The 15030-nt window shown below is 33.6% G+C and overlaps 1 protein-coding gene across 1 annotated transcript in view; it reads left to right on the plus strand.

Moving 5' to 3' along the window:
• The first annotated feature begins 2255 nt into the window (after nucleotides 1–2255).
• LOC149418608 (glucose dehydrogenase [FAD, quinone]-like) overlaps nucleotides 2256–15030 on the plus strand; it is a 42449-nt gene continuing 29674 nt past the window's right edge. The window contains exon 1 of the mRNA XM_089639130.1: nucleotides 2256–2337. Within this exon, the coding sequence (XP_089495256.1) occupies nucleotides 2256–2337 (82 nt within the window). The remainder of the gene's footprint in view (nucleotides 2338–15030) is intronic.

A 15030-nucleotide genomic window follows, 5' to 3' on the forward strand; every position in this document is an offset into this window, starting at 1 on the left:
ACGGAATAGTTTTTTTGGGGAAACTCAGTAAACGCCAAAGATGTTTTTATCATCCAAAAGAGGTACTAGACAAGAGGTAGGTAGGAGATCACTGGGATTCACGTAGACCAATTTTTAAAAATTTCAAACTTCTGACAGTGACGGACATATATATAATGGAGTTATTTCTGTTAGTTCGATCATCTCCAGAAAAGTTCCCACAAAAAAACTCAACACATAAACACGCTACAAGGTTCGCAGAAAACTTATTAATCCCAAAAGCAAACAAAACTATATTTCAAAAAACAACCTTCCACGTAGCATCAAACACATAACCGACATACTTAAATTTAAATCAACACTAAAAACATTTCTTTTAAACAAATGTCACTACACCTTAAATGAATACCTTACATAAATTAAATACCTCTGTTTTTTTATATTTTTTTATTTACGTACATTTGTTAACATGTAATTGTTGGGTTAGGTTAGGTTCTGGAAGAAATAGGATGTGACCTATAAGCTATACCCTTTGTACTCTTTTTGTGCAATAAATATTTTTTTGAATTTTGAAAATATAAATGCTTTTTTTCTATCGATTTCAATGTTCTGAATACAAATTTTCATTATTTGTTATATTTACTAACCTAAAAATACACTTATAATAATTGATCAGTTGAATAAATTCAATATGTTAACTTCGTCTGTCATAACAAAGGACATCCTTAAAATAACGAGCGAACAAGTGGGTGCTTAAATAATATTATATAATGCTAAAGTAAATTTTGAAAAAACCTTTTTTGGCTGAAATAAAAAAAAACCTTATAATGAAAATATTCACATTTCGGTCGACTAAAATTTTCAAAATATTTTTAGCAGCGCTGCATTTTAGATATACGACAGTTAATAGTGAAATCTCCGATTGATTTTGCAATGTGAATGTTGTCGTTGGTGTGAACGGCCATTATTGAAAATGGAGTTTTATTAAATATTTCTAAAAACCTCTTTATGATGTTTAAACCTTTGACATTTAAAATGTCTTAACAGCTGTCAGTTTGCTTTCTGCATTATTAGATAGACACATCATAAAACATACCTATGTTGAATCTTCGTGCTGGTTGCTTCGGGATGCAACGCAGAAAATGAATCGATTAGATTACAGCCTAATGACTTGACAACCGCACACTGCACAACGCTGAATAATTAATTTGAATGCACACTTACAAGTGAGACATTATTCTGTCACCTTCCTGACACCTCATTCATACATAATCATTAGAGACGTTGTTGCGAATTTAACATTTGCATAGTCAGGTATTTCTACCACTTTCAAGGTTGAATCACTACTAAATCAACACACTACCAAGTGCAAGGAACTCGAATACTTTGACAGTAATGAATACAAATATGTTAACTGGGGTGATGAACTGAATCGCTTTTAAAAACCCCCCACATGATCAATGTTTCAATCGGAGATTTAGTCGTAAACAATAAATTACTGTTCTTTGTTTCCCTAAAATAAATACATTGTTAAACGTATATTCCCTAAATAAATTATTTGGACCGCTGTTGAAATTTCAAGACTTGCCAACTTAAGACAAGGCTCTGATTTCATAAACATTTGTTCAATAATTTTTTCAGTTTTTAATTTCTTTAAATCATAATTCTTATGGTAATTGGACCCCAGTTCGAATAAATAATATACAAATATAAATATAATAAATAACATTACTTATTAACTTGTAATGTCTATAATATTATGCTATTTGGAAGACCTTGAGAAATTATGAAACACTGAACTAGGGTGTCCCATTATCATGACACAATGAACTGATTAACCTTGTGATCTCCTGAGCCCGTTAGCCCTTGTAATCCATTTAGTCAGCTAAGGCCGTTTCATAAGTCATTGTTATTCTGGCAACTGTTTGAGCCTATTACATCCCTAGTATCCTATATGTGCTCCTGGAATCGGTACTATATAAGATTGGCCTTTTGGCAACAAACAACTACTTTTGTGAAGTAAGTATTTAATAAAAATACTTCTCACATTATACGACGAAACGGGCGTATTAGTAAAAATAGCGTGGTAGTAGCTAAAACTCAGTGAAATGTGGAAAAAATGCAATGTATAAATAAAATATATATCCATTGTATGTTAATAACTTTTGAAAGACAATATAAAATACCATGTTTTATTTTTGGAATAACGTAATGAGTAATCCTCAAATTGTAATATTTAATTATTGAAGACAATATTAGCGATTCTTAAGCGAAAAATGAAACAGAAAAAGAAAAGGTCGCATATAGAAAATGATCTCTGGTCCATCGCATTGCCGGGGTGCCGCTCTACCAATCGAGGTAATGGGACCCTACTTCCTTCGGTCATATTTAACTGTATCACACTTCGAATAATAATAATATTTTTTATTCCAAGATGTGGGGAGGTTAGTGCAATCCCACACGTCCCATATATAAATATATTTTTTGTACAGTAGGTGTGTGAATAAATTAACAACAAAGTAATTAACAACTATACAGGGCGTGGTCTTGAGTGAGCTTGGGCCCAGCGCTCACTCAATAGTGGCGTTCGGTGCTGGTAGGCTGCAGTCACCAACGTATTGGCGGAGGCCATCAGCCGCGTCCTGGCTCCAGTGACCCGGTGTCCCATCAGGCCGGCAAATCCATTTAGTCCTAATTCCAACATTGTCGATGCGCTGCTGTATCTTCGGTATCCAAATATGATTCTACAGGCGTCATTATATTAAATTTGGAGTCGTTCCATCGAGCAAGTTCGGTAGTGACACCATGTCTCACACATATACAGGCCAGTACAGAATGCGTTGAACAGTATTTACGGTATTGCTGCATTTGCAGAATCTGCGGCAATCATATTAGACACTATGCTTAGGCTTCTCTTTTGTCGTTCGATATCGCCATCGTCCGATAGGTCTTGATCAATAATGTTCCCCAAATATTTTACGTTCGAACATGTATTTATTTTTGCCTCGTTAAGGTATACGGGGAGCCTTACTTGTATCTGGATTTTTTCAGCGGTGGAACGCAATCAATTCCGTCTTCTTCGGGTTATACATCATATTATGCTGTTTTACATATTCTTCAATAAGAACTAACAAAATTGTCTTCATTTTCTCACCGCACATTTTGCACGGCTTCTATATTCATATATGATCGCAAAATTCAACTCGAACTTAATGCAATCTATTTTAAGGTGTCCTAGATTTGATCGTACCTTTTCTGATTTTTCTATTTCAAATTTTCGTTTAAGAATCGCTAATATTTTCTTCAATACTTAAATAACATATAATTATTAAAGAAGATAAAATAATATTAATAAGTCTAAATTAAACATGAAACACAGAAAATAAAAAGGTATCTTACCCGGGAACTGAAAATAATCAGGTCTCATTACTCTCAATGCTAAAACCTTTGTCCACGTAAGACAAAGATTCTGTGTTCGATTTTTATTGTATGTGTCTTGTTATGTTTCGTGTTTCGCTTAGATTTATTAATATTTTCTTTTTCTTCAGTAATTAAAAAAATATGTATATCGCCTTATTTGTTATTAATTTCTCATCAACCGCGTAAGCCTTTCGTCAGATTGAAAAACATAATTTATCAACTTTCAATTTTTTGTAATAGCTCTGTGCGATCATAGGATCGTAATGAAGTTTTCTAACCTTGTAACGAGAAGGTTAACAAACACCAGCGGCCCACTCCATTTCCTACAATTTCAGTTAAATCTAATAACTGGTGAAAATTTCATCTACTATTGTCTATTTCACTGCTTTTCTTGTAGAAGTTAAAGCTCTTGCTACCATAAACTCTAATATAGGATCAAGGATAATACAGGAAGGAACTACGTTGAAATTCGCGAAAGCAGATGGGAGCTTTAGTCAAAGATGGTATCTCATTTGATATTAATGACGGCTTATAAATATTGTTGAAGGGGGCTATTTAGCTAAGGCGCAAACCTACGTATAAGTACGTGATAGGTATAATAATTCACGAAACGCTAGAATACGTTAGCCGAATCTATCACTGATCAAGTTGTTCTAGTTAATTGTTCTATCTTGTAGTCATAATTGGCAACTGGCTTTAAAACACAATGTTATATGGCTCAAGGCTGAAGAGAGTGAGGAATGGAAGGAGTTGGGGAAGTGACGTTAGAAAGAAACTACCTGATTATTCATATCTGGTAACCAAATATCATCTTATTATATTATCTTATATCAAATATCAAATATCATCTTATTTTATGGATTGTGTGGGATTGCACTAACCTCCCCACATTCTGGAATAAACAATTATTTATTTATTTATTTATTTAAATACGGCTACGATCATTTCAAGCAACGTTTTCAATCTAAATGGGGGTTTTTCACCGGGCGATACTATGAGTATATTCGACTTCGAAACGTACCTTAAATATGGTGCAAGGTATCTTTCTTCTTCTTCATGTGCCGTATCAAGTCCCCCCGACGTTGGCGATCACTCTACAAAATGTCTCTTTGTCCTGCGCTGCCCGGAATAGCTCCTCCACACTTCTAATGCCGGTCCACTCTCGTATATTTCGCAGCCAAGATATTTGTCTCCTACCAGGCCCTCTGCGACCCTCTATCTTACCTTTCAATATTAACTGGAGCAAGTGATACTTCTCCCCTCGAAGTAAAGGTATAGGTATCTTTAACACAATTTATTTATTTTAAATCATTTATTTGCACACGCCTGGTTTCGAATCCACGACTTCAAGATTAATAATCGAGATCTACTAAAAAAACTGTGAAAAACTCTCAAGGTTAAATATTTATTTTTATTTAAAAAATCCACCATTTAAATCAAAAGATGATTTTCTTTTTAAAAAATATATATAAAGAACAAACTTTATATAGCATCGTTTTGTGATTAAATCATCTCAATGGCGCTAAAGCATATGGAAGCATTTTTAAACTTTCACCAAAACACACAAATATTTTGAGAAACATTAAATCCTTTCAAAACAAAATATTTAATAATTTTTAAAAATATGTGTATTATTGTGCATGCAGTTTAAATAATATTTAGAATTTTATTCCTCATTCCCTGTTATTTAAAATCGTTTTCAAATGCCGTTCCAAAACTTTCCGCTATCATTTTCAATGTTATCAGCAATACGTAGTAATTACCAATACCTACAAAACAATAATACGTAATGTTGCCAGGTTCATCACAATAATTACGCACTGCAGTTTCCTACCGAAGTTACAAACAACGCTACGTTTCCAGTAGCCAGTAGTAATTAGGTACCTACCTACTCGTCATTTAAAATTTCGAATGAAGATTCCCTTTCATGTTAAACTATATCGCTATACAAAAATTTTACCAAAATAATTATCCTAAAATGGCTAAAACTAATTTTATTCCTACCTGGAAATTTGCATAAAGCTTGCATACTCCATAACATTGTTGTATAATATTGTATTTATAAAAACTATAGGAAATTCGATGAATTAAAAATATCAGACTAAGTTTTTAGAAACATCTTTCAACAAAAAATTCCCTTAAAAATATTATCACTTTAAAAATATTTTCAGATGGAAAAACAAACGCTGTTTCTATTGACTAGTATAATACATCAATGGCTGCTTCTGATAATGTGACTTTTGTGCACGTACGGATAGTTAATAAATCGATTTTAGAAAATAGATTAAATAACCAACAGACCAAAACATTCCAGACGTTATTCTGTTTGCATCGCCTTTTAAAAGCATTGTCGAGAGATGGACAACTTTTGTGACGTCTTCTCACTAAAAATTGCATGGAGTTCTTAAAACTTTTCTGGAAAATGCTGAAAAAAGAGTACTATAAAAATTTTGTTTTTTCTCTTTCCTGTTAGTACCATAAAGTAAACGAAATGTTTGGTCTGACATTATTTAATAGTAGGCGAAGTTGGGGGCGCTGTGATCGTAAAGGTTTTAAGTGGCAACACCAAGATGACTTATATAAAAATTAATATAAGTTTAAAAAAACCACGATAGTAATCAAAAGGTGTTCAGAAATTAGTGTATTTTCCGAAAGTTTCTAATGCTAATCTTTTCTTTATTATAACGCTTTAAAATGAAGATAATTACGTGGCAATTTGTTCTATTTTATTTCTGAAATGTAGGCAAGCATTTAAATAGTAATTTACTAGATTTTATACCAAAACTAAACAAATCAAATTCAGAAAACAATTTTTTTTCAACTTTACAATTATTGAATGGAGTACTTTCACAAACTATCAATACCATTATAAAAACATGTGGAAGATTTTCAGTTTATTTTTCTGATTCTGATCAATGTACCTACTGGAAATGTGTAATTTTAATAATTTCATTCATAATTATTGATTTTAAAAACCGGACCTTCTGAAACGGTTCCAACTGGCTACAACGTCATTACGTCAGAGAAAACGCCAATATCTGGTATGACGGCTGTCACCAAACTCCGCGGCGTGTCGTCAACGCCGCCGAATTCATAAATAAAAACGAAAATATCCTTTTGGCGGCATATCGAAAATGGCATATCTTAATCCGCTATGGAAAATTTATTCGTCAACAGAAAAATTAAATAAAAATACCTTTATTAACGTAATTTCTTCATCGTTTACAGAGGTTAATGTTCATTTGCAACTGTCAAATTCGAATGTGAATAAAATCATAATGAAGTTTGAATGACATATTTAGAACAAATTTAAAAACAATATGAGTAGCTTGGTGTTGCCATTATTGAAAAAAAAATTGTACCATTCAGAAATTTCTAGATATAAGAATTTTGCCTAAATGTGTATTTCCCGATTTAAATATTGTTTCCACCTGTCTGCATTTGTTTATTGCGCTAAAAATAATAGATCTTTCACTTTTGTTAAAAATAATTTCGCAACTGAGTGCCTACCACAACGCTGTCGTTCATAAATAAATCACTTTCTCATTTCCATGTTTCTCCCACACAAATTGACGGATACTAATACCGGCCCATTCAACTTGCGACCATGTTTGAATAAACCCTTTACGACGGCCTCCAGAGTAGAAAAAAAATAAATTAAAAAGAAGCAAGTTCCTACCTACCGGGTTTTTTAGACTGGTAACACAGAAGCAGCCATATTGATGGCTTTTTGGCGCCCCTCTGACAAGCCACTGCGAAGAATTATGACTTCGCCTTCTTTTTTTAAATATTTTTTCGCGCCCAACGCGGCGTGACGGGTCATTCAAACTGATGACTGCAGCGCTGCAGTTGCGGCGGTAATTTATAGAGTTAGGCGAGTTGAGAGTAGGTACCTACGAATCCTTGTCGGAATGCTTTGAAAACATGGCGGACAGGGTATTTTGGTGCATTTGTTTTCCCGCTTTTGAAAGTATATTTTACCTTAAATATCAGATTGTAGGTATTATGTCTCAGACTAAAATAAAATCATTCTTTCAAAGACAGATTGAAAGATATACAATAATATCACCTAAAAGAGCAGGGCCGGCCCTGTTCCAAACGGCGCCTAGCGCGATTAAAGTTCTGGTGCCCATTGTCACAACCAGTAAAATCTTATGTAGCTGATTACTGTAATCAATATTATAGATTTAAATATTTGTGTAGCGACTGTTAGTGTTAGGTATTGTTAGCTCTTTAACGCCTTGGCAATTCGGCGTCCGGAGCGGACTGCTCCATTTACGCCCGCATAGGACTGGCTCTGTACAAAAATCGCAAGTGCCCCCAAGTGAATTGGTTTAATCTTTATGTGAAAGATAGCACGCCCCAAGGCGTTATCCGAACCCAAAAGTTACAAACAACTGTGTTTACTTTGTCAAATGCCAAATGCCAAATGCCAGAGACGCGGTATGCTTTATTAAAATTTGATTCTTGAAATGTCCCGACTCAAGTAGGTATTTGATTCATTTGATCGAACCATGTCTTCCTCGGGCGTCCCAGACTTCATATTATGTTCTCCTTACACTCATTTCTTCATTAATCTACCCCAAATATCCAAAACATCTAAGAAACCCTTTCTAAATCTTATCCGTTACACCTCACACCGCCTTGCATTCTTTCAGGATCTCTTCAATTTTATCACAGACGCCTCTGAGATCTCATTTCGTTTATCTACAGCGTTTAATATACTTTCATCCTTCCTTTGATAGTTTGAATTGCAGTATATTGTTCCTACGCCCACAAAATACAAATCATCACTAGAAGTACGACCGTTAATATGAAAAAAACTCTAATTTGTAATCTCTCAATTTCCTTCAATCATTACATAATTTTATTTTGGACCACACACACGCGAATAAGTGTACCTACGCGGTACATCCATAGCGCAAGTTGCGGGCGAGGGTTGGCGGTCTGCGGCTCCCTTTATTTATAATTTTGTCACGTACTTCCACAGGGGCCAGGGGGAGCAAATTAAATTTTGTGGTTTGAATTAATGCCAAACGCAGTGTCAGGTATGCCGCCTGTAGCCGTTCGGCATTTTTGAACACAGTTCTGTGACCAACATCAAATACGACACAATATTTATGGGCTGTAATGACGGTGGACAAACACATGGGAAACAATCAACAATATTGTTTTATAGTGTGGTTTAGTATAAAACGTTGTTATTGATGATCAGAAATATTTGCACGCGGCAATAGCTTACTTTGGTAGATAATTGTTAGTTTATGTGTTTTTTAAATGAAATGAAATTTTTGAGAATACGGAACTTAAGTGAAAAATATTATTGAAAGACATTAAAAACATACATTAATATAGATCAGAGGTTCCCAAACTATTTTGCCCCGTAGACCACTTGCCAATTTTTTTTTTCCGTAGTCCCCCTGCCTGCCGAATATTGAATTTTCCTAAAAAAATTAACGTCCCATGTGATAATCATTTATTTTTTTAATAAAAAGATTCTCTTCCCTTGCCTGCCCAACAACCGGGTGGCGGTATAGTTGCTTTGTCTTTACATTGTGCAGACAGGGACACCCTTGTGACGTGAAAATGAAGATGAAGCAGGATAAGCAACGGGAATTTCTTCCTACAGAACTGCCCCTAAGTTCTTTGTCAGTGCTTATTCCGGTCATTTCTTCTTGTCATATGTTTTCCAATCCTTCAATGTTCCATTTAGGTAGTCAAAATGTCATCAAACTTAGTTTTGAAGTCTGTGTAAAGTACATTTAAATGTTGAACGTCATTATTACACTGGAAGTTTTTCAAAAACAAGTTGGGGAACTAGGAAAATTCGCGGCTTCCAATGTGCAATATTTTGCTTGAATATATTAATTCTGACGAGAAAAGCAACGTAGACTTTATTTAACCTCAATTAACAACATTACGAAAAATAAATATGCAAATACCAAATATGTAATTTCTCAGTCTATTGTATTTGTGTTAGGTCTATCGTGTCATTTACGGAACTACTAAATGTTGACTTGAAGTAAATGGGGGTCCGCTCGTATGTAGGTACCCCCATTTGAATCTCGTGGACCCCCAAATCTTTTTCTTGATGATATAGACCCCCAGCAAGCCGATATCGACCCCTGGGGGTCCATGTAGACCACTTTGGGAACTTCTGATTTAGAACAACAAACGCTGGTTCCCAATATATAAGTATTATTATAATTATAATGTAATTATGTAATTATTGTAATTATGTAATTATGTAATTATACGTAGAATTAAAAAAATGTCATTTACAGAGATTGCAATCGTCAGAGGTTTTAAAATATCTAGTGTATATTAATACACTCAAAACGATATACATAACGCAAGTCAGAAACATTCTTGAATAATGCATTTATAACACTGGTTACCTTTATCCAATATACATTCACATAAAATTGATAGAATACAGCATAATTTTTAAGGCACATAAATTATAAATAACATTTTCCAATTGATGACATTAATTATAGTGATTTAATGCAATTTTTATTTTATTTTAGTGTATTGGGGAACTAACAATTTTTCAATTTTATATAAATAACTAGCTATACCTCGCTAATCGTTGCTGTGGATCAGTCTGTCTGTGCAGATATAGAAACAATAGCGCTTGTTGCTTTTACGTGCAACAGATGGCGCTGTTTTTTAAAAGCACTTTTTTAACTGTCACAGGTGAAATCTGTATAATATGGGTATATAAAAACACACGTGTATTCAAATGCATCATTGTGTCGAAATTTCAAAGCAATCAGTAAATAACTTTTGGAGATTTATGATTTTGAACAAACAAACATTTACATTTTTATTTATATAGATTACAATTACCATGTTACATTAACCATTGAATTTTCTACAACTATGCGCTAACCTGGTAAGTATGATTTTCGCGTACCAAATAAATACAACATCACTTCGTTTCTACAACAATACGACTTCATGCTCCATTTAATGTAGTTGCTTCTTGCACCAATTTTATGTACAGTTATTTTTCTCTGATTTGAGAATGGAACTTGCTTATATCAAAAAGGTGATGGATGATGAAATTTCGGATTTTAGGCGATTTCCTCCCGAATTTGATCCTTGAGTTCTTCCAAGGTGCGAAGATTAAAAACTTTTCCTTCAGGTAAACCCACAGGAAGAAGTCTCAAATTGCAGCCGGAAGGTCAGCTGGGTGGCGACGAAATAACGGTCAAGCCCTGATATTGTTCAGACCAAACCATTGTAACGACTGAAAACGGCACGACCCTCCCGATACAATGAGACACCTCCCTGGTTCGTACTCCCACCACATGGGATGTACCGGCCCTTCAAAACTATACTGTATTTTTTGCTGCACCCTGTACATGCAGATATACCATAATAATTACTAACTATATCAGTTTGTTATACTGATTCAAAGAATATTATAACTATTATGTATGTAATTGTGTATTTTACAAAAAAATGTATGTACACATGTATGTAAAATAAAAAAGCTGCTAGTTAAACTACTAGTTAATAGTTACTAGTTACTAGAGTGAACTAGTAACTAGTAGTTGCAGTTGGCTGTCACTAAGTAATGTCCGTTATTATTACAAGCTTCAGTTTCTATTACCGTCAACGGAGGGTTCGGTGAAATCCGGGGATTATAGACAGCGGTCAGCAGACAATATAGACGGGGACCAAGCAGTCCGTAATCAGACGTGCTCAACCGAAAACCAATCATCAAAAGCTACTCTCATTTTAAAGGAAGCTTTTGCAGCTTTAGATACAGGAGCACTTATTTTTATAGCTCCTTTGAGTAGGTAAGATAGAAATATGTATATATTTTTATTTTTATTAATATTAAAAAAATTCTCGCAACATTGCTTTTTCCAGACTGAAACTAGTTGTACCCCACCGCGCATTGCTGTGGCTCAGTCTTTCTGTACAGATAAGAGACAATAGCGCGTGTTGCTTTTATATTCAATAGATGGCGCTGTTAAAAAGAAAAGTCCAACAGATGGCGTTGTTTTTTTAAAGTATTTTTGTCTAACAGATGTCGCTGTTTTACAAAAAAACATGTTTTTCCATGTCACGTGAGTGGTTTATTTATGCCTGTCACAGGTGATTTTTATATGAAAACACACGCGTATTCCCATACAACGTTGTGTCAAAATGTCAAAGCAAACAAGAACTCTCAGAGATTTATGTCAACGTGTGTATCTTATTGAATTCAAATTAGTATTTTTAAAGAAATTTATTTATCTAATGATTATATTATAATTGACACAGAATACTTTTTTTAAACATTTCATTCTTATCATTATTGGGTAATTGAAAGTTGTACCTTATTAAAAGCTTTGTCCGTGTGTATGGGGTAATATATAATAATAACAGTATACGTACATATTATTTTGGTTCACATTATCTCTTACTCCGACTCCCAGCTTCCAAAGCACTCCTAATACCTGAATCGGGGATCCAGACATTAATCCTCTCTTGTCTAATCCCCGTCGGTCATTCTTGCCCGTGAGAGCCTCTGTAAGTCTGTAGTCTATATTGTCTCATCTTGGCTGGACCAGTTAGCATTAGGGAGATGGATCCAGATCAGACAGGAGACATGAGACAGCCAGCAATGGCTACTTTGAATCGAGGATCATCAGGGTTTATTAGACAGGGTCTTAACTATGGCTTTGAAATAATGATGAAATAACTAGAAGAGAAGTGTTTGTAAGAATTGTTAAATGTGTACTTCCATTACTAATTGCTTCTAGTTTAATTTTAAATTATTATTAGGGACGGAAGTGTTAGTTGTAGAGCGGCAAGCTCATTGGAATTATAACCACAGGTTGCAAGTTCAATTCAGTTTCGAAAATAAATTACGGTATTTGTGCACCTGTGTGTAGGGTTGAAGAAACCTCAATATCGTTTTGGTGGGAGAAAAACATTTCAGTTCAGTTCAGTTGAGTTCCGATAAATCGGCAATTATTATTGAAGTACTAGCTGTACACCGCCACGCGTTGCTGTGGTTCTTGTGCTGAGAGAGAGAGAAATAATAACTTTTACGTCCAATAGATAGCTATTTTTCAAAAAAAATATGTTTGTTCAACAAATAAAGCTGTTTAACAAAAAAAGCATGATTTTCCATCACATGGCGCTGTTTTTTAAAAAAAAGCATGTTTTTACTTGTCATAGGTGACATCTATATAATATAGGGATATAAAAATACACGCTTATTTGTATGCAACTTTGTGTCAACATTTCAAAGCAATCTGTGGAGAACCTTCGGAGATTTAAGATTTTGAACAAGGGAACATTTACATTTTTTATTTATTAAATATATTTTTTATATTTTCGTACAAAGAAAACAATATTAGTTACCATAATTAATTTTCTATATAATTTAATTGTATGCTTAGCATTGCCTATCTCACCATGTGTAACCTGTTTCGAGGGGTGACAGGAATGAAGTCAAAAATGTTTCATTACAAAAATATTGCATTGACGGATTTTATTGTTAAATTTAGATGAATATGAGAAAGAGAAGAATTTATTAAGTAAGTAGTGTGCAAAAGCAGGAGAAAGGAATATATTTAGTTATAAAGACGAGGATTAGATATTAAAAGAAATAAAATAATATAAAGTGCAACTGCAAGACAGTGCCATTAACAAAGCATAAAGTGAAAATGCAAGACAGTGCTAATGTACTATTAACAAGCAGTGGCGGCTCGTGACTTTTCAGTGTGATAGAGTGTTAAGTTTGAAAAATTCGACAATATTGATGTTGTTTAGTCCAAAACGATTTTTTTTTGTATGAAAATTTTCAGGAATTTTCAGTTTGACCGTGCGCCGTACGGTTTTCTTGAAAATTTTCATACAAAAACCGAATTTAAAAAAAAAAAATAATAAATCGTTTTCAACTACAAAAACATCAATAATATATTTTTTTTGTATTATAAACACACTAGTACCCCAAAGTCACCAAAAGGCACCATAAAGTGCAAATACAAGACAGTGCTATTAACAATCCATAAAGTGCAAATACAAGACAGTGCTATTAACAATGCATAAAGTGCAAATGCAAGACAGTGCTTTTAACAATGCATAAAATGCAAATGTAAGACAGCGCTATTAACAATGCATAAAGTGCAAACTCTAGACAGTGTTATTAACAATGCACAAATAATAAGAAGTTATATTGTTTAAAATCTTCAATTTTCTTGTGATCTTTTCTCATTAGTCAATTAGCGATGTTTTTGTAAAACGAATACATATTTGTTATTGCTATGGTTTGTAGTGGCGGTTTGTCGTACGCGTGAGCATATTCAGAACAATAAGCATTTAGAATAGAAAATTGTTGCTTTGAAACACATTACGCAAACTTTTTTGTTTGATGAATTTGGCCATACTTGGTATATATAGGATCATATCTGAATAACCAGGTACTTCCTTACCTTCCTCTTCCTTCTTCTTCTTTCGCTCCCCATTACCTTCAGCCTCACAACATACATCAATTTTGGGATGTCATAGTCTCACCGGCTCCAGACGTTTGGGAACAGTTGGAATTCTATTACAATTCTTTAAATCAATCATTTTTTATCTAATCCGAGTACCGTATATTAACTATTAAAACTTTAGGTTTATGATGCTGTCGCGCATTTGTATAGTGTGTCATATATCCAAACAAAGCTATAAACTAGGAAGTTATTTCAACACATTACTGCATCCTTTACCGTGCACAACCACAATCTAAGGTACGGAGCTTTGGATGGACGTTTGTTATCTTGTATACGAGGTCAATTATTAGATGAGTATATTTAAAAGCTAAGACCGGGTCCAAAGCTGAATACTTAATTAGACATTCCTTGATTATTCGTGCATAGGTTGCCGAGTTAATTTCAAAGGAAAACGTAAATGCTTAAGTTAAAAGGAGGGTTTAGAGAACGTTTAAATCAACGGAGCGAGAGGCTTCTTAGAACGTTTATAATATAATTAAGGCACAATTATTTAACCAACGCAAAATAAGATAAACAAACAAGATACTTCTCTTGTTAGTTTAGGATGATAGTGTCGCAAAGAATAAATATATATATATTTTTTTTTTAGTTTTTTTATTAGTAAAAAAAGATACACGAATTACATAATATAACAATTACATAATATAATTACACAATATAGTAGGTTATTAATTACATAATATAAGTAGGTATTCGATGTACCCCCATAAATAAGCAGGGCTTGTGTGTATGGGGGTGTTGTTATATTTGTTTATATTTGGTACGATTCAGTTCAACTGTTCGGAATACTTTTTAAGGTGGCTTTTGAATTCGTTTATATTTGCATTCATGTTTCTAATTTTTTCTGGTAATGAGTTAAAAAATTTAACTCCGAGATATTCATGGTTGAACTGTCCTATTGTTTTTTTACATTTAGGAGTAGGAAGTATTGACGTTTGTCTAAGATTTCTGTTATTTTTAAAGGGTGCAATTTTATTTTGAATATAGTTTTTATAAATTTGTAATGTTGCATGGTAGAAGTATAATGCACTTAATTTTCTGACCTTAAATGGTTTGAATAAAAGTTCGGACGAATATGAATAGGGTTTTTTTAATATGGTTTTTATTATTAGTTTTTGTGATATGT

This window comes from Hesperophylax consimilis, chromosome 13, assembly GCF_061612785.1.
Source record: "Hesperophylax consimilis isolate HC1 chromosome 13, BYU_Hcon_1.0, whole genome shotgun sequence".
In the NCBI taxonomy this organism is placed as follows: Eukaryota; Metazoa; Arthropoda; class Insecta; order Trichoptera; family Limnephilidae; genus Hesperophylax; species Hesperophylax consimilis.